The sequence below is a fragment of the Alternaria novae-zelandiae genome (assembly GCF_023758075.1).
Source record: "Alternaria novae-zelandiae strain BMP 2774 chromosome Unknown scaffold_11, whole genome shotgun sequence".
Lineage (NCBI taxonomy): Eukaryota > Fungi > Ascomycota > Dothideomycetes > Pleosporales > Pleosporaceae > Alternaria > Alternaria novae-zelandiae.
In genome coordinates this window covers 1,114,359-1,134,436 of record NW_026056971.1, presented here as the reverse complement: position 1 = coordinate 1,134,436, position 20,078 = coordinate 1,114,359, and the positions used below count along the sequence as shown (strand labels likewise).

The following is a 20,078-nucleotide window of genomic DNA, read 5'->3' as shown; positions in this document are numbered from 1 at the left end:
TTGTACGCGGTAGCTACCCCTCCAGCCCACTTCGGAGCTCTCCGATGCTGTACTACGCGCCGGACGCCGCGTACCTAAATTCGACAACGTCCCGCCGCGAATATGTTATTTTGACTTTGCTGATGTGTAAAGTCCCCTTTGGTGGCTCACCTGCAATTCGCACTGACCAAACAAAAGACCTGCTCTACCCCATGGTCAGTTTAAACACCTACTTCTTCTGCCTTTCTGCACACTGTCGGATATTTGTCACCGTAGAGCCATCGCACTCTCTTCTTAATGTGTGAGTCCAGGTCAATGGTGTCATGGATCTCTTCACTATTTCGTTGCTATATTCTTGTGTAAGTTGTAGCGGAGGCTCACAGTTTATATAACCGATACAGCACCCGCATAGGGATGCCTAGGTGAGAGAACATTAAGATGAATTAGAAAGAGTGATGTTCGAAAAGATAGACTCTGAGCATCCTAGTTGTTGTGTGACGATCCTTCGACATCATCTTTATGGAAAGAGGAAAAGATTGTATATCGGGTGCTATGTCATCCCTTGCAAGAATGTACATCTCGTGCGTCGATATTTAGCTGAAGCAAGGTATGTTTGGCTTTTGCTTCATGTGTTTCCAGAAATACCTATCTCTTTACTTTCATCCAGTCAATAGGAAAGAAGAACCTTTCCACATCGAGGATTTCGACCTGTCATGTACTTGGAAGTCGATTTGCCTTCGATCAATATTACTCATTCCTCAATGCCGTTTGAATTACACCTCAAACCTATCAGAGCATTCGAGTGTATTTGACAAGATTCTAAGCCATGGAATTTCATGTGTTATTGGAAGTAAAAGCATGTTCTGATGCAGATGGAGCTGGTTCCGATTAGTGTCGTAGTAGCGATCAAAAGCATCACCAATGGTGCGAGTTTCAAACAGAAGCTAGGCAAAACACCTGTCTGATGGAGAAGAAGCAGAAGTGTAACCCTCACTCTGCAAGTCTGGCGAGACTAGATGGCTCTACAGCAGTGTTGTACGCCAGTGGAGATCAAAGGTCAATAACTACGTCACAATTAAGCTTTGCTCTACACCTGCTGCACGCTCATGCGCTACGTGCGGATAGTTGGTTGCTCGCATGAGCCAGACCCATGCGACCAAGCAGCAAGAAGCAGGAAGGTACGGGGAAGCGGAATAGCCGTCGTCCCTGACGTTCGTGATACGTCTTTAGGGTGTGGAGGCTGGCATCGCCCTGCCACCCACTTGTTGATTACAGAATGCCAAACATCCGACTCCTGTATTCCACGCTTGTTGCATTAAACAACATGGACATCACGATCTCGATGAGCATCGGGAAAAAGAAGGCGATGAAACTTTGGCATGGTGTGATTGGGACAGCGGTTGCAAAGTCCGCGCGAGGGCTGGTACTTTGCCGATGCGAGTAGACGATGTAGATCGGCGAAACATGCGTGAATCGAGGTCTGGAACGGGACCGGCACCTGGCAGAATCAGATCCGCTGGCCGTTGCAGAGAGTCGGCTCCAGTAGCTTCGAGGTTCCTTCCCTGCGGGTGGAGAGGCAGGGATGGGAGTGGTAGCAGGCGTCGATGCTGTCATTGTGAACGATGCATTATCATTCTCCTCATCATGTCTTATCGCAGCGTGCTGGAGGAGAGGAAAATGCGGTGGGCGGGAATAGTCCTTGCAGTGAATGGAAGGCTGGGGTGCTTCGACGGGACCAGTGCCGGAAAGCGTCTCGTGGCAGGCGAGCCAAAAGGGGCTGCGGATCGGCGGACCAGCGAAGGCGGTGGGGCCTCGGCTGCAGTGATTGGCCCTCAGAGCGGACTAGCGGCCGGGTTTGATTACGAACCCAAGAAATCACGTTATGCGCTTGGCACAGCTGCGTCACTCCCAGAAATTGCTCGCTCGTCCTGTCCTCTGACCTCATCGCCGAACGCCTCACTGTCATCGTCACCACGAGCACAATCCCCGTCAACGCCGGTTTGAGCCTCATTGAGATCAGGAACATCCATCACGCGCTTCCACAGCCCCGGATTGCCTAGAGTCGTGCAGAGTCAGCGCGCGTGTAGGTCTAGAGACTGCGACGGCTGCGAGCGTCACCACAGGGGCTTGACGTCACTATTGGTTTTGACAAGCAGACACCAGCTTTGCGACGACAGAGCCGGCGGTCAACAATATCGATATTCATCGGATTGAGACGGCTCGACCCCGCATCTGCCGCGCTCGATTCCTTTTGCTGAGGTACGTAGTCGTGTCGCCCTGCCCTGCCCTGCCGCTGCCGCCGCTGTTGTTATCTGCGCTGCCGACTTTGCCACGTTCCCAGCGTCTGCGACAGCCCTTTGCGCCCGTCGTCTGCCTGCACCCAGCCCGTCGCATCGTGCCTGCACCTGTAATTCCGTGCGCTGACAGCTCCGCCGAGCAGCACAGGTGCTATTGTGCTCGAGTCGCCCGTGTGCGCCCAAAACCGTCGAGAGAAGCCGAATCGCGTGCGTGTGAGCGAGCGAGCGAAGAGAGGTCAAGGCCCGGTACCACAAGCGATCGACCAGGACACCACCCCTACGTCACCACCCCAAAGTATGGCAGCCGCAACCCAAACCGCTCGAACCTCCTCCCCGTCCTCCAAGATGTCCTCTCCCAAGGACAGCAAAACATCTCTTCCTACCGTCACCAAGACTGAAGGTGTGTATGCCCCCGTCGCTGCTGCCCCGTGACGCCCTCACCGCTGCTGCTTCCCACGCCTCCCCTTTCCCTGCCTGCGTCGCGCGCATGCATCGTCGTCATCCTCGCCGTCACATCATCACACATGCAAGCATTACTAACACCGTGATCAGCTGAGCCAGTAAAGGCCGAGTCGTCGCCCAAGGTACAGCGTAAGTAGTCCCGTCCCAACATCACCGTCGACTGTCAACTGTCGCTTTGCATCCATCTCGTCGTCCACAAGCACACGATGCTAACCCACCGCCAGCTGCGACCACCGAAGCGGCCACCAACGCAGACGCTGCCAAACCCGCGACCACCAATGCCCAGCCGTTGGCACCTCCACCAAAGCCTGCGCCCTCGACCACTGGCGATACTCCCGACTACTTCAACACCGTCCACAACCCCTTCTCTCTCGAGCCAAACGTCTTCGAGCAGTCCTTTGGCGGCGAGTCTGGCAACCTGCAGACACCTGGAGGCCGACCTATTCTTCCACCCGTTGCGAACATTACGTCACCATCACCCCTACCGGGCATCACACCGGGGTGGCAGGGCTTACGCGCAGGACCCTTGAGCCCTGCTATGCTGAGCGGGCCGACTGGACAGACAGATTATTTTAGCGAGTCATTCCGAGGCTTCCCAACCCCGAACGAATCCTCTCTCCGCACCGGCCTTACTCCTGGCGGCGGTGGTTCCATGTTCCCAGCTCCTAGCCCGAACACCCAAGCCATCTTCAATCTCCAAAGTGCTGGCGTGACACCTGGTACTGCCGACTTCCAGCAGTCTGCTCTGCGCGCCGCTGCTCAACACCAAGCTAACAACAACAAAGCCACCTCCAACGCGCCCACGTCGCAGCCCGAAGCCGCGACCGCAGGAATGGACCGCCCCAACAACAACTACCAGCAGGCGCAGCAGCCACAACAGCGCGCCCAGAACGAACCGTATCCCAACCATGACGTCAGTAGTGCCGCTAACGACCTGCTGTCCTTTGCCAGCCAAAACGGCGCTGCACGCAACAACCAGCCACCCTACTCGATGGCTCCCCAACAGCAATCGATGAACGCCGGGCACATGCCCGTCCAACCCGTCAACGCCAACCATGGCCGCCGTGACACAAAGGGTTCCATCAACAGCGTTCAATCTGCAGAGACCGGTGACTTCTCAGAGAGCGGCCAGAGTGAGCAAAACAAGACTGGTACACGGTCACGTGCGAAGAAGGGCGCCGCTAATGGCAAACAAGCTGCCGGAAACAAGCGCAAAGCTGAAGACGGCCCCAAGAACTCAAGAAAGAAGAGCAACGCCAACCAGCCCATGGGCGACGACATGGACGACGGCGACTCTGATGACGAGAACAACATCAAGGAGGAGGAGTACGACAGCAAGGGCCGCAAGATGACCGACGAGGAGAAGCGCAAGAACTTCCTCGAGCGCAACAGGTATGTCTTTTCTCTCCATTCCGACTTTAAGCTACTAACGTGTATCAGGGTCGCTGCTCTCAAGTGCCGACAGCGCAAGAAGCAATGGTTGGCCAACCTCCAAGCCAAAGTCGAACTTTTTAGTACAGAGAACGACGCGCTCTCTGCTACCGTCACTCAGCTTCGCGAAGAGATTGTTAACCTAAAGACTCTTCTTTTAGCTCACAAGGACTGCCCAGTGTCGCAAGCTCAGGGCCTCCACGGCGCCGCTATGAACAACTTCCTCGGCAGCGATATTAGTCATCAAAACCCATATGGCATCGCTCAGATGCAACCCAACGGCGTACACATGATGCCGATGCAGCAAGGCCAGATGATGAACCGGTTCGTATACCAACCCCAAAGGAACTCCAGCCCCGACGATCAAGAGAACGGGCGGTATCCTTCGAAGTACTGAGACACTCACTCACGTTGTCAGGTAACTGGGAGTAAACAAGCTTCCTGACCATGTTACACGTGTACACCGCCATTGTCATGACTCTGCATCATGGCAATGACGCAAAGCGTGGGGCATGCGCAGCTCCGACGATCACGATGCTCTACCCGTACGACCTTGTAATCTACCCAACCTTCTCCTTCCTCTCCTACTCCTTGACGCATCGTCGTCTCTGTCACAACGCATGGACGGCGCTTGGCGTTACGTCATTATTGCATCCTCACACCCAGGGGATTGCAACTCGGGTTACCAAAACTAAATTTCGACTTTTCCCTCTCGGGCTGGGTGGCTGGAACGGCAGGGAATCATGGGGCTGGCTACGCACCTCATGCACGCGAACACGATTATTCCTCGTCGGGTGATGACGACTTTCTTCATCCATTTCCTTCAGTAACCTGTTCGCCGTTGGTGTGTATATACGGTGTGTGCGAGGGCAACATTTCACTGGCGTTTCAACGGCGATTATATACCGGGTCGTTTTCTCCGTTCTTTGTTATTACTGTAGCGCGCCAGTCTAGAGCTGCGCTCGGCGTTCGGGATGCTTGGCTTCGAGCCTTCCTTTCCTTTCCGGTGGTGTATTCTGAACGCAAGAGCTTTGTCCCAACGTTTGTTTCTCGAGTCTACGATAACAACAGGGATTATGGCGTAGAGAAAGGAAATGGGAATACCTGTCGGCATGCGTGTTGGTGTACAAGTATGGCTCGACAAAGTGGGATCTGTATGTATACCACAAGCAAATTAAGAGTTCAATTTCAAATTTTTCATTCGCTGCTTCATTGGGACCAAGCCTGGTTTCCCATACGATGAGATCATCTACAGTCTGATGTTTGTCATGATTTCCTCTCTCTCAACGGTCTCGGTGTAAAAGTCACTCCCAATACTCCTCACTGTGCCTCCTAACCATGTCCTCCAGCTCCTCTCTATGCCTCCTCAACATATTCATCATCTCGTTTGCTTTGTCCTCCTGCGTCGAAACCGCTTCCTCCCGCTCACAAATCCTCGTCATTTTTAGCAACATACAATAGGGAAGCAATCAAAACTGACGCAATAATGTCTTTTTGAAGTTCGCGCAAATTCGCATGAAGTGTGCGACCTTCCTTCGCGTCACTGCAGTCAGTTGGAAATCATGACGCGTTACTGCTTACATTGTATTATAATTTGGGGAGTGATTAGTACAGAACCTATTGTATACATATACGTAGAATATGAGACGCACCCTCTGCAGATCAAGAATCTACGTAGGCAGTAAGTGGAGTATTCCTCCGACGACGCTCCTTTCTCCCATTCGTCGTGCGATGTCACTGAATATAGTCCCATCACGAAAAATACTGCCAAAGCTTCAATATCTGTTTTCATGCAGCGTAGTTGCGCTATGCAGTCTTCCGCGCAACTTGTGAAGCCGCCCTTCAGTTCAGTCTTGTCGGCCAGTAGCCTGCATTTCTTCGTGGATCGAGAGATACAAAAGGCCCGGCATCTACCGGCACTTCATGCCTATTCGAAACGCTGTCAGGGCTCGTGCGAAGTTGCGGCCGTCGAAGAGATACCGGGGGAGGCGTTGATGTGGGGGCGGTAGCTGGTTGTGTCGACCCAGGAGACAAGCTTTCACAATAGCTTTCCAAGGCTCTAGACATTCGTCCAAAAGCTTCGGTATGGTCAATGCCATGAAATCTGCGGTGGGGCCGGTTTATCAACTCGTATGACCGTGTCCACACGTCGTCTCTGGATGCGACAGGCTCGTCGCTTTCTGTACGTGTGACAGGGATACCGGGTGTAGAAGATTCTCGATTTTCCGGAATTATGGGCGGATCGTCGTTTGACAGACTGATGTGCTGTAAGTACGCGTTGTATTGACGAGCGCTTATCGGGTCTTCGGATTGTGGTGATGCAACTGGTTGGTGAGCTTCCTCCCTAGTGTTTACGGACGCGTTGGCGGTTTCTGGGCTCTCATCTGACGTAGGAACCGTAGGTGAAGATGTCACCCTAGTATCTGCGCTGCTCGCCATAGAGTACTGGGCATCGCAAAGCCCGGGTCCAAGTCTTCTTCCCAAGTCCATTCGTCTGAGGAAGTCAAGTTCCCTAGTGACTCTGTCTTGCCGCCTGATCTCACTCTCACGTTGCTCTAATTCTCTTTCCCGGGATCTTAACAATGCTTCACGTTCGTTAAATGAAGTCTGCGGCCCTCTACTGTTCTCATATGCAGACTGAAGTTCTCGGTGAATTCTCGAGGCGCGGCGCACAATCGCTTGAAGACGCACGCGCGTATCTGCCGTGGAAGTGTGCTGCTCGCTACTGATGTCCTGAATCATGTCCAGTCTTCGAAAGATCTCATCCAAATGACTACTGATGACTCCGTTGTTCGAAGCCCGTTCCTGCTCCAAGATGTTTCGCGTTCGATGAGCTCTCGCTCGTGATTCGGCAAGCGCCGGCTCTTGTGGTAAGGTCAAACCTAGCAAACTCTCCGTGACATTGACGTCTCGTGGCGCCGTCCAGGCAGGTGGTCGTTTGTACCATTCTCGTCGACATTGGGGACAACTGTTGTTACGTGGGCTTTCGCTGTCGAGGTAGTCTGCGAGACATTTGCGGCCAAAGCGATGGTAGCAGCCTGTTATGAGCACAGTGACGGCTTCGTGAGAAGGATCGTATAGGTGTAGGCAGATGCAGCATGTTTCATCATGGGATGCAGTTGGAAGGGCTGCTATATGCGACGTCCTGAGCTCTCGTAGGCTGGATACTGAATGGTCCGGGTTACTGTGTACTGTCAGTGACCTACTGGACTCTCAAAGAAGACTGGCACGAACTTTGCAAGGGATGACGTGGAGTTGGATGGCATATTTGTGGTGTTAATCCCTGGCCAGTGTTTCAGTAGGTGTGAGAAGAGGAGTGTTGTCTTACAATCGACGTGCGCACAGAAGACGATTGTTTGACTGGGTGATCCTGCATGACCATTAAACTCCGCGTCATGAGTACCGTGGATAAGCGTTCAAGTGCATTTCGCGTCTGCACAACTTCCGAAATTGGTTGTTGTTGTGGGTATGCGGTGCGAAGAAGGCGTGGTATTCACGAACCATGGGATTGCTGTCCCTCGATTCGTCCTTATCTCAACAGAACGCGAAGGTATACTGTAAAGTCGAGGCTGCGTAAGACGACACAAGGGCAAAGGCACTTTTTTACGCCGCTCAAACCCCTGGTGGTAGTATCTAATCCACGCGCTGCGTACAGCGACAACTCGGCTGCAAACATCACGAAAATGAGGCTGGTCACCAACAGTGGATGGGTGAGGGTGGATGCTTACGGTTTCCTGGCTCAATGCGGCCCTGAACCAAAGCTGCCATACCAAAGTTAGGAATACTGCGGGCCTACAAAGTAAGGCTGCACTCTGACCCCTGCGCCGAGCTTGGGGTTAGAATTTGGTCTTGAATAGGCGTGTATGTGCGTTTCTGGGCACAACGGGTAGCCGGATAACGATGCCTTTAATCTCCTCCTTTCCGAATGCCAACGCCGAGTTTGGGTCTCTAGTAGAATCCTTTGACATGAGACATTAGAGTACGTTTGGAAAATGAACCGTCGCGCGGCATGTGACTGTAGAGGTGAGGTTGGCGCCTCTCCCTCCACTTAGTGTCCTTTCCAGCTGTTGCTTTGTCTTGATAACTATCGCTTTCCTCGTGATTTTGAAGCAGGGAATGTAAGATGTTCAGCTTCGAATGTCTTAGAAGGAAGGATGAAGAAGAGTCGCCGGAGGTTCTTGGGTGCGTTGACCCCGCTAAAGTACGCACCCGTGCCACTGCCCAAGCTGGGCCACTTTTCACAACCAGTTGGGTACCCATGAATTGAGTAAGTGCGCTTTGGATGACAATGGAAAGTGCAAACTCAGTATCAAGTTGAAGGTGCCTGCCAGCGAGAGACGGTCGTAAACGGCAGAGCTGTGTAGGGCGGAGGTGCATGACGCTGATTGGTGGAATCGCTCGCGCGTCTGTCATATTGTCCCACACCTGAGCAATTATACACCCCAACCATCCCCTCTCCTAAAGGATGCAGTGCTTTCTCCGAAATCCGGGGTTTTCAAAGCCGTCGCACTGGCGATGCGCTCTGCATGCACGCCACCATGTACTCCAGTATGCACCCCATATTAACGTTTCTTGAACACTCCCGAGGTCCACCAGTCAGCGTAGCTATCCCGCGCCTTGCAAGTAAAGAGCTTGGCTTGTATCGCGTGGTGTACTGCACGAGTTAACGAAGAATGTATCTTCCACTCTGCAATCGATCGGTCTTTCCGACGCCCTTGAGTCCTTCTGATTAACGCATGAAACTCCTGGTCTTGGAATTCTCACCTGTTTACTGATCAGTATCCACAAGGTGGAGGACATCATCCTTCGGTACCCATCAGGATCCTGCGCCTTTGCTAAATAATCTCCGCAGCCTATTACTGCGTCATGGTCTTTCTCATACAGTCGCAGTCGTGCAACATGAGCTGCGGAGAAAGTATTGCTCATCAGGCCGATTCTAAGCGACGTCGTCAATGAACAGCGTGAATTTTTGAATCGTTGAGAGCCGGTTCCTTCGCAGTGTCCCCATGAACGACAGTTCGAGTTGTCTTATGCATACCAAGACACCGTTCCTGACGGTGTTTCCTATTTTGCCAGGGCCTGCCGCAAGCGGGATTCCCATCGCTAGCCCAGTTCTCTAGGCTGTATCCGTGCGGTGTCTCTAGGGAGGAAGGGTCAAAGCCAGCATTTGACTGTGATCAGTGGCCCGTAGATTAGGTAGCAGAGTCGGAAGGCTGGCATGCTACTGGTGATTGTTTGCTGACATAGGTGACCAGGACAGCTTCAGAGCGCACAACTTTCCGCTCTTCTCCGTCATACTGCGGGGAAAGTAACCCTTTGGAAACACCAAGTCGTGTGGTATTTCCGCTATCGATAGTACCTCAATAAACTAAGAGCGGACATACAGAACAGAACCGGCGAAATGCTAGTTGGCGGAAGTAATGATGGAAGAGGAAATGAGAGGAGGGTTGCAGCGCTAAGCATTGCGCTATGGCATGTCACTGTCGCCCTAATAATGCAAGTGCCAACGCACGGCGGAGTTTGCTGGGCGTTTCACTTGTGCAATCACCATACCAAAACCACGTGGTACTATCCGATGTGCGCTTCCAAAGCGCATCCTTCTACACCAAGCTTTCGTAACAAGTCTTGGCAATGGCGCGACTCGGGCGGAAAGTCGTTCGGCAGGATCGATACAGAAGTCCGCGAATGAGCGTGGAAAGATTGAGGAGGAAAGTCCTAATGTGGTAAGACGACTTGAGTTGAGGGTGCGAGGTTAGCAGTGCAGAAGGCATGGCAAAGCTGCCTGAGCGTGCGATGGATGGAGCGGAGAGAAGGGGTTCAACTCCCTATAAGTAACGGCAAACATCCCACCGGTTAAGGTTCTATCCTTCAGCCAGAAGCATCCCGATATCCAAGGCTCCAGTAGCATTCCTTCTATCATTTCGTCTATTCCAGCTTCCGCTTTCGATCACTCTTTTCTCAACCCGAACACCATCCTCTACCATGAAGTTTGCAGGCATTCTCGCTGCGGCCACGGCCCTCCTCCCTGTTGCCCTTGGATGCAATGGATACGCTGGAGGTGTCCCTAAAGCCGTTGGTACCAAGACCAATAGCAAGGTCATTGAGGTCGCTGCTGGTCAAACCTACGATGGCCAGTGGTACCGATTCGACCGTGGTAGCGGTGCTTGCTCTGGTCAGTCTGAGGGCGGTGCTGCCGACGCTGTCTTCCTGCTCAAAGAAGGCGCTACCCTGCGCAACGTGATCATCGGCAAGAACCAGGTAAGTGTCAGGTCAAGTCCTGAAGTAGATACCTACTAAGACATGTTTAGGCGGAAGGTGTGCATTGCCAAGGCCACTGCACTCTTGAGTTCGTTTGGTTCGAAGATGTTTGCGAGGATGCCATCTCCATCAAAGAAGACAAGGCTGGAAAGGAGTCCTGGATCATCGGTGGCGGCGCCTACCACGCATCCGACAAAGTCGTTCAGCACAACGGATGTGGAACTGTGAACATCGTCAACTTCTATGTCAACGATTACGGCAAGCTCTACCGCTCTTGCGGAAACGTAAGTGATTTCAATCATCAAGATCAGGTTCCTGAACATCCGCTTACACGATCCTAGTGCTCTAAGCAATGCAAGCGCAACGTCTACATCGAGGGCGTGACCGCGGTCAACGGTGGTGAGCTGGCTGGTATTAACAGCAACTACGGGGACACTGCTACCCTCAAGAACGTCTGCGCTGATGCGAAGACCAAGTGCCAGATGTACACTGGTTGTGCTGGTGGCTGCGAGCCCAAGAAGGCTGGCACCTGCTCTGGCTAAGCTGATTTGCCATTTCGGGCAGCGTCCAGCGTCCAGCTTGGTCCAGCCTGGTCCAAGGAATTGAAGCTGGATTGGTGAACAGGTGGAAAGGCGCTGTGCGGCTCATACTTTCGTGTAAATAATTTTTTTTGATACATCTGTACATGTCATCACTTCTTTGTCAATGTTTTCATCGCAAACTGCTTCATCGAGACGCGCTTACCTTAATTTGCGAGGCGGCTGGAACCTGTGCTGTTACCCCGTTCCCGCACGAATGTCGAAGTGAATGCTCGGCGCGGCAAAGCCACTGTAACTATGCATCGAAGCCTGATGCCAGACAGCTTAAGTGTGTCTTTGCGCGCTCAATGACAGCATACATGGCCGATGAGATGTTGGTGTCGAGTCTGTTGGCGACACGAGGGGGCCACTGCGGGACGGTGGTGGGGCCGGCGCATAATCGGTTTAACCAAGATTAGGACGCGCTAAACCTCGGAAGGTTCGCGAACTCCTCTCGAAGACGCGTTCCAACCCTTTGACCATCAGCTCATCCAACCTTTTGCCCCTTCATTGCATCTGCTGATGCTATCGCTGGATCTCCATCAGCTTGCGCCTGTCTGATGCAGCATTATTCTTCCGTCAACGACCGATTGTCCAGGAAACTTCCTGATTGGCGCGGGAAGCCAGCAGAAGCAACCACGGGCACCTAGAGACGCGACTTGCCGATACACACTCGTCTCTACCGCCCGAGGAACATCCGACGGTTTGACGGCCTGTACAAGACATTGTTTTACACTGGCAATTCCAGTTTCTCGTGCAGACCAGATTGTGGTCCTCCGTACCCCACGTTGGGTCTCGGTTGTGCGAGAACGATTTTTCGCGGTCCATCAAGTACTCGTCTGAATCTAAAACAAGCAACGTCTAGGCGCAACAAAGTCTAAGACAAGCAACATCCAGGGATCAACATCAACCCCACCTTAGGGCCCGCTGTCATTCAGCATGGCCGTGAATGAGCCAACCTATCAGTTCGCTTTGACGGCGAAAGAGTGCGAAATCCTACGCGCCATTCGCGCTGTCGAGCATAGCAATGCGCCTAGCGAGCAGCCAAGATTGTGGGTATACCCATCACATTTCCTACCCCAGAACTAACATGTTCAGATATCAAAAGCTGGAACTTCAGCTTAGAGACGAGAATGGAGATTCGCTGGGAAGCTGTGACGTCAGCCCGGAGAATATGGTGTTGGACTTTGTTGCCGCTTCGGCCGCGTTTTTGAAGGAGTTGGCAAAGGAGCCTGATCAGCGCAAGAAAGACTTGGCCGAAGTTGACGAAGGTGTTCACATCGATGACCGCGACTCTGTTCTGGGCTCACAGACGCAGGATACTGCTGCTGACCTCCCTGAGCCGGATAATGGACTCCAGACTCCGTCATGGGAGACATTCAGGAAGTCCAGCATCCCACCGTGTGTCAAAGATGTCAGCTTCACTGTAAGCGAAGAAGATCTGACAACAGAGTTGCGCCAACGGTTACAAGACGACTACCCCGGCGTCACTATAGTAACACCCAAAACCAAAGCCGAAGAGGACAGAGCTCGTGAGGCTCATGCGACAGAGAAGCCCAGAGGAGTCAAGCAAATGATCATCGAGGTTGAAGAGACTGAAATTAGCGAGAATCCTGAGCTGGAAAGCAGTCTCCGAAAGACATACCCGTGGGCGCTGATGGAATTGAAGTCCGGCCCAAATATATCCAGAAAGCGCGCAAGGCGGATGACGGATAGCGACGCCGCAACACCATCTAGACCAGACCCGGTCAAGCACATCGAAGACTTTGCCGCATACGTCTTGGATCCGCCCTCCGATGATGAATTCGGTTATCACTATCCAGTAGGCGATTGGGATCGTCTGACTTATGCGCGGAAGTTTGAAATCGCTCATGCGCGAGCGATTCAACATTACCATGGCAAGGCGGCTGACGGTGGAGGATGCAGTCAGTGTGCGGAATATGGCCATCAGTGCAGAGTCTACTTGCCGCAGCTTGGGAACCTAGCCCACATAGATTTCGGTCACACTTGCCAAAACTGCCGGCTCAGGCATCAACATTGCGACCTTCCCGCCGCCGTAAAACCCCCTCCGAGCACACCAACAGGTCCAGCGGCACTCAGGCTCGATACACGGAACATCCATCACCGAGATGAAACGTTATATACGCCACCATTGATGAACACCACACCAGGATCGCTAGTATCGAGAATGACGGCGGCCAATGGAAGGCGGTTCAACGATGAAGAGAATAACGTTCATACTCCAATAAGCGGGGATCCTGGCCTGGATATGATGGAATTCGCTGAGCAGATCAATCTCTTTCAAGATTACAGTAACCCCAAGGTCAAATCCGTCATCTTTGCGATGTACAGCCTCTTGGATAAACACGGCAGGGTCGAGCCGTTTGGCAAACACCGCTTGACTCTCGACCAATACTACCAGAACCTCTTCACTCTTTACATAGTCACGTATCTGCGTAAGGAGTACCACTCGGCTTATACTGTTTTGCTTCGCTTCCAGAACACGAACTACCACGAGACCGGAGAGCTGCCTAGCATAGAAAACGTCGTCCGCGCTTTTGAGTACCTCCCAACGCATGCCCCACTTTGTCGCTGGATAGTGATACTATACAGTTTCCTCTGGGGAACGCAGCACTATGGCAGTTGGGACATGTTCATGAACACGCACCCAAGTGTCAAGTCAAGGGTCCGCGCAGTCGCCAAACTTCTCTTCGGCATTTGCTACGTTCGCGATCCATTTACTACGGGAGGCGATGGGGCAGTACGGCAGCAGTGGTGTGAGGTCCACAACCATTCTACGGGGACCCGTGAACAGGAAGAAGCTTGCGAAAACATGAAGAGAGAGGAAAGGTACTCGTCACGTATCGGTGAGAAGAGAAGGAGTGATGGATCACCAGTCCCGAGGCCTTATAAAGCTGCTAGAGGAGGGCGGGGCAGAGGGAGAGGGCGTGGCCCAAGTAGGTGAGGCAAAATGGGAAGGCGTTCCCGGACTTTGGTATTTCTGGCATAGCGTTGTGATAGTGAAGTATGACGGTCTGAATGATACTTTGGGTGTCTGCTCATCTTTTGTGTCTTGTGTCACTTACTTCCCTGTCCCAAGCATATTTGACCATGCGTGTGTATGCAACAACGCTGGTTTGAAGGTGCGTCAGCGTGAGCCACGTTGCGCCTCCACAAATGAGTGAACTTAGCTATTGAAGCTTTTCTACTTCTCATAGTGTACAGCTATTAAACATCAGGATAAGACACCCAAATCGCTTTCCGAATACATCAAAGAAAGAGCCCTTGGGTTGATATAAGCTGTTCGCGAACTAGAAGAGCAGCTCATGTGCTGTACAAACCATTCATTTAACTGCATGTTAGGGCATCTCAGTAAAGACGGGTAAGAGGTTCCTCGAGTAAACTGTGCCTACTCCCCCAATGTACACAACCAAAGTTCCCTCGCGAAAAGACCCCTCGGGCTCGAGCGCGAAAGACAGAGAAGTAAACTGTGCCTACTGCCCAATCTAGCTAGCTGCGGCAAACCAATGCGTGGAGATCTTCGCCGAAGCCATTGCGCAGATCTGAATGGAGACTTTCGATCACGATGCTACACGACACGATTTGGAAGAATGTGTAGTAATGTCTTGGAGGAAGGTGTCTCGGGCTGAGAAATCGGCTATCTAGATAGTGTTGAAGTATGTTGAGGCCGGCGTATTCTAAGGTTGCCTTGCATTCCCGAGCTTCCCGAGGTCGCCTACCTAACCCCGCACCCCCACAGACATTCATGGATGCTAACGGCGCCAGCTCTTCCTGCATCACCAACATTCTTCTTATGAGACATGGCTCTAAGTACTTATTCAATTAGCACCTGTCGCATCTAGTGCCTGATTAAACCCGAAGACTTCAATTCGCTGCTCGATTCTAATGCCCTTGCCCATCCTGTGGTACTGCCATGACTTTTCGCCGAAACGACTCAAAACCTCCTGCACCCATACCACGCTCATGCATTTGTATCCCCACTAATCAAAAGCATTACCAATTCGAACAACTGGCTACCACGATGCGCAGATCTCTTCTAAATGCCGGATCCATAACAGGAAAGCTCCTTACCTAGGGAGTGTCCACTAAGCGAGCGAATTATGTAGCATGCCAGGAGCTCCACTTAACGCTAGGTCCATCCGAAGTCCCGCTGCCCCCTCATCTGAAACAGCAGCTTCAACGATTGATGTTCCACGACTCTTTTCCCACCCGCGCTGTTCTTTCTCACACATCTTTTTAAGATGTCGACGACTCTAGATTCTGGGTTTCTTTCGACAACTTATCGCCAATACAAGAAGGATACAGGTGCGTTTTTCTTGATGGCTTCAATTCAATAGGTTAGTGTGACTTATACGACGACAGAATACATTGCCGGCTGGCTAGTCGAAGCCTCAAAAAAAATCGGGTTTAGCCTCAATAGTGGACCAGCATCGGTGCCGGTAGAGTCACAACGCCTAAAAGGCAAAGATAGGAAGAAGGCCAAGGAGGCTGCCAAAGAGGCTGCCAAAAACCAGCCCTCTGCATATCACATCCGGACCGTCGACTTCATACCTATTGCCGAGGCTATTGCCAAACAAGCCAAGAAAGTCAAAGTGCCATCTCCGCTCCTGACAGTGTTCGGCAGAGCTATAAAAGCTAGGAAAGAGGCACAAGCTTGGTACAAATCTGCTAAACTTGAAGATGAAGGGCATAATCACTTCATAAACATACTGTCCAGAGTCCAGGAAATTCTGCGCCCTTTGGTTCCTGTCGCCAGAGCCATTAAACCGGAGAAGTCCAATGGTGTCGACAATCGGTTCAAAAAGCTGACGGTGGAGGAAGTAGCGGACACGTCGCCAAAAGAGAATGTTGAACAGCAAGCCACTTTGCCGCCGGTTGTCACAGCGGATATCGAGCAGAGCGAAGAAGAGGCCGAAGAGGAGTTTTTCTTCGCAATACATTCGTTTCTCGCAGGAATCCACGAGATTCAGGACGTGGTACAAGATTCCTGGTTCAAGACACAGGACTTCAACAGGGACCTTATGGCGTCGGCTCTGCTCACAAACACTGCGATAGATCTTGTCAGGCGTGCTGAGAGCGAATTCGACCTTAATCTCAAGCGCCCATCCAGATACCCAGTATCAAAGTTTCCTGTCTGGTCCCTTCCTGCGCTCTTATATCATCACTACCACCCATTGCCGGATGATGTCAAGATCCACAAGGTAGTGGTCCCCTCAGATGTTAGTATTCAGTTCAATGAGGACGAGTACGATAAGATTCACGCCAACTGGTGCTTTTGGCCTGCCTACACAGGTCTGCGATTCTGTGTGAACCGCATCAAGAAATTCCCCTATCTTGACGCCAACGAGGACGAGCTTCAGGCGATTGGTGCGGATTCAGTGCCACAGATTAGGAGGACGTTCGAGCTTGCCAAAGGGTTCCGGGTGTACACCTCAGCACACCAACGATTTTGGGCTCAAGATGAGGTAAGAGATCTTGGTGTATGAAATGCAAGAGAAACACGCTGACTTTGTACACCACCATCTAGGTAACCCGCGGCATGAAGATCATGTTCACAGATAAAGCCATCCCCATTTGGGTCACATTTGGCATCCAGACGCTTCTCGACATCCAGGACATCAAGGATAATCGTATGGGTGAAGGCAAAGGCTTCAACAATTCGTTCACTCATGCTCGGGTAACACTAAACGACGAGCTGAATGAATGGCCGGCGTTTGATGGATGGGAAGCCCCGTTCCCGGAGCTATTTGGTCCTCATACTCCATCTGGAGATGAACGCTCTCGGTGCAGGGACACCATGGACATCTATCACCAGCTTATGGAACATTCTGACATCCCTGCACTCAAATATAACCCAATACGTTGCGGTTTGATCAAGTACGATGTCTACTTCCAACTACATATTTGCGGCTGGCATCTTGAGGGGCAGAGTGGCCTTGCGTGCGTCTTGGGCCACCTCTATACTGCGGTACGTAAAGCTCAGTCCTGCCTAATTGTTCTAGAGTTTCCAAAACTCCACACAGTGGCCTTGAGTAATCGTCAATCGGTACTAATATCAACCACTAGGGTAAACTACTTTATCCAAACGACCCTACTTGGCCTGACATGGAATACCTCCTCTACTCTCAGGATCCAAATCACATCTTCTACGGCGGCATACCCAAAACCCTTGACGAGTCATACCGTAAGATTAATCTTGCCTTTGGCAGCAAGATGCCCCGCATAGACAGCAGTGGGAAATACCGTTTCCACAAATCAAGTCGAATGTTTCAAGAAACGAGCTTATTGAGTCCGATTCTGCAGAGTAGGATGACAGGATGGAGCGACCACACCAACGAGTCCGTGAACGAGCTTGCCAGTAACCTCAATGTCTTGCTGTGCGACAAAACCAAACAAGGGCAACTAGCACGCCAGTTGGGCGCATCACCGGATTGGGTTGAAAGTGAGATTGACACTCGTCGGGTGGTGCGACTGTTCGAGGATGGTCCGGCAGATGGCTCTCCTGTGCTGCTTCGCGATCTGTCTCTATTTATAGAGGGCGAGATGCAGAACGTCTACTTCGACTGGATTTCGATGTACCGAATCTGTGGAGACATATGGAAAGAGATATTATCGGAACTAGCCGGAGACCCTGTCCTGGCGAAGCTCATGCCAAAGCCCACACCCGGGCTAGGCTTATACATCCTCAAGATAGCTTCCGAAGATGCAGCCAAGCAGAAAAAGATCGATCTCGACGATCCAGATCTCGCACCGCAGCTTCGAAAGGTATGGACTTGCATCCAGAGAGTCATCCACAAGCGTTCGTCACACGAGTTCACCCCGCAATACAACATGTGTAAAGCCTGGCTTGGCGACAAATGTCTGGCTCAGCAAATGGCTCGCACATACCACACGGTAGCTTGGCAGCTGGTTGGTTATAACGTTCCCCAGCTCTATAAATTCTACGAGAACTGGGATTTCGACGACAAGAAAGATAGCGGCGTGCTCTGCCAAATCCCTGCTCACAATCGCATGAACGAGATATACCGCGAACGCAACCGAGATCTACTGTTAGGAGGCCTGCGCGATGAGTGCATAAGGGACAAGTATCACAGCAATGACCACTGCGGACGCTGTCGCCGCCGTAATTTCTTCCTTGACCATTACGGCTCAGTGGCATCGCTCAGAGGTACAGAGCTAGTGCAAAAACACCTAGGGCGGAAGTACCACGGACAAGACGACAAGAGTTTGGAAGAGGATGATGTACGGAAAACCGTGCTCAAGAAACTGTTTGAAGAAAACGGTATTACATTTATCGACGGCGACGATGAGGAAGGCGATGAGGATACTTCTGACACTGGGGAGGGTGAGGTGATAGAGGGGCATGAAGATGCGAAGATTAGGCCTACAGTTGACGGGAAGTTCCAGGTCGAGATGTCGGTCAGGTCTATGTTCCATCGGCCAGGTGTTTGGCAGAGTCTTGGTAGTCGTCCGAGCAGCGAGAACGGCAGCGAGGACGGCAGCGAGGACGGCAGCGAGAACGGCAGCGAGAACGGCATCCACGATTCTTAGAGCGCAGTGGTATTACAATTAGATAGTCTTACGATTCGCACCTGTATCAGCGTATTCACAATGATGCGAGACTAGTATCCGTGAAAGTCGTCATCCGTGCCCTTCCAAATCATTGACTACGTGCGGCAAAGTCGACTTGGCAAAAGCTATATCAAGAGCCGCGCTTCAACTTTACCGGTGGTCGATCTATTTGTTAAGTTGTATGTAGTAGATACAAGATTTGCCGCACCCGCTAGAAATCCTTTTTCTTGTCTCCCAGCCTTGTCTCACTAGGCACCTTATACAAGGAAGAAACTAAACAGGCCTGCAGACTACATTAGCACAAAAATCTGCAAAGTAGGTAACCTAACATTAACGTAGGCTCTAGGGTGTTTAGTTTTCTCCTAGGTTAGCGTGCTAGGCGTGGCTTCGCTTAACTCCGCACGCTTACTAAACACTAACTTTTTAGAAATCTAGAACCCTAACTTTTTACTAATATTTTTATACTAATTAACCTGTAGTAGTAGCCTCTAACTACCTTAGCTAACTAAATATCTACGCTTACGCGTAAATAGTTTAGAATAGCTAATATAGTAACGCCTAAGAGTTTACTATACTTAGTGTAGCCTCTTTAAACTTAATAAGACAACTTTAAGAGCTTAGCTTATAGAAATTTACGTGCCTCTAATAAGAGATAATAGCGTAAACTTAACTACGCTGTAGCTTTTATTAGTAAAGGTACGCTATTAAGATACTAAGCTATCTTAGACGCTGTTTATTAGCGTATTTAGGCAGACTAAAAGGCTATAAGAACTTACTATAATATTATTTAAGACTTAGCTACAGCTATTAATAGCTGTCTAGATTATTTTACTAACTCTACCTAGCTCTCTATTGCTAGAGAACTTTAGAAATAGGTATTAAAAGCTATTTACTTATTATTTAACTTCTTGCTAGCCTCTAGAAGTAATACTAAAACCTCTACTAGCCTATTCTACTACTTTTAGGTAGATATAGCAAAGACTTTAAAAAATTCTATACCTTTATAAAGGGGCGCTGCTAAGATAAAAGCAGCACTAATAGCAAAGCTAGCGCTACGCTCTATAGCCTATTTACTACCTATAGATAATTATATTCTTATTACTCTTAGGCTAGCTATATAAATATAATATGCCTCTCTATTTACTATATATAAGGCTATTATTAAGGCTATTAGAAACAGAATTACTTTATTTAATATATCTTAGGCTAAAGCTATAAAAACAGGTTAGGCTATTACGCTCTATAATAAAGATATTAAATCTTATCTTATAAATTAAGTACTGCGTAAACTAATAATTTAGGTAGTAGATAGCAAGAACGCTAGACTTTCTAAGCGCTAGGTTAATTATATAGTCTAAGGTGTTAATAGTAACTATAGATTAATTATAGGTAGCCTTATTTCTACCTAACTTAATAAAGTTTATAATAAAGCACTCTTATAGACTAGAGTGTAACTTATAAGCGTCTAACTATTATAGCA

At 50.6% G+C, this 20,078-nt stretch overlaps 4 protein-coding genes across 4 annotated transcripts; all 4 read left to right on the top strand.

The window, feature by feature from the left end:
* Positions 1-2,763: 2,763 nt before the first annotated feature.
* On the top strand, positions 2,764-4,566 carry J4E88_006134 (uncharacterized protein; the record flags this gene model as incomplete). Its single annotated transcript, XM_049399764.1, has 4 exons — positions 2,764-2,770; positions 2,829-2,867; positions 2,963-4,130; positions 4,179-4,566. 4 exons carry the CDS (start codon positions 2,764-2,766, stop codon positions 4,564-4,566), a joined length of 1,602 nt encoding a protein of 533 aa, XP_049254777.1.
* A 5,585-nt stretch (positions 4,567-10,151) lies between these two features.
* J4E88_006133 (uncharacterized protein) lies at positions 10,152-10,969 on the top strand (the record flags this gene model as incomplete). The annotated part of the gene is made up of 3 exons (XM_049399763.1): positions 10,152-10,427; positions 10,478-10,711; positions 10,769-10,969. The coding sequence occupies 3 exons, from the start codon at positions 10,152-10,154 to the stop codon at positions 10,967-10,969; spliced, it is 711 nt and encodes a 236-aa protein (XP_049254776.1).
* A 975-nt stretch (positions 10,970-11,944) lies between these two features.
* J4E88_006132 (uncharacterized protein) lies at positions 11,945-13,065 on the top strand (the record flags this gene model as incomplete). Its single annotated transcript, XM_049399762.1, has 4 exons — positions 11,945-11,950; positions 11,972-12,057; positions 12,104-12,827; positions 13,000-13,065. The coding sequence occupies 4 exons, from the start codon at positions 11,945-11,947 to the stop codon at positions 13,063-13,065; spliced, it is 882 nt and encodes a 293-aa protein (XP_049254775.1).
* A 1,924-nt stretch (positions 13,066-14,989) lies between these two features.
* Positions 14,990-18,577, top strand: J4E88_006131 (uncharacterized protein; the record flags this gene model as incomplete). The annotated part of the gene is made up of 4 exons (XM_049399761.1): positions 14,990-14,997; positions 15,447-16,491; positions 16,554-16,703; positions 17,093-18,577. 4 exons carry the CDS (start codon positions 14,990-14,992, stop codon positions 18,575-18,577), a joined length of 2,688 nt encoding a protein of 895 aa, XP_049254774.1.
* Positions 18,578-20,078: the final 1,501 nt, after the last annotated feature.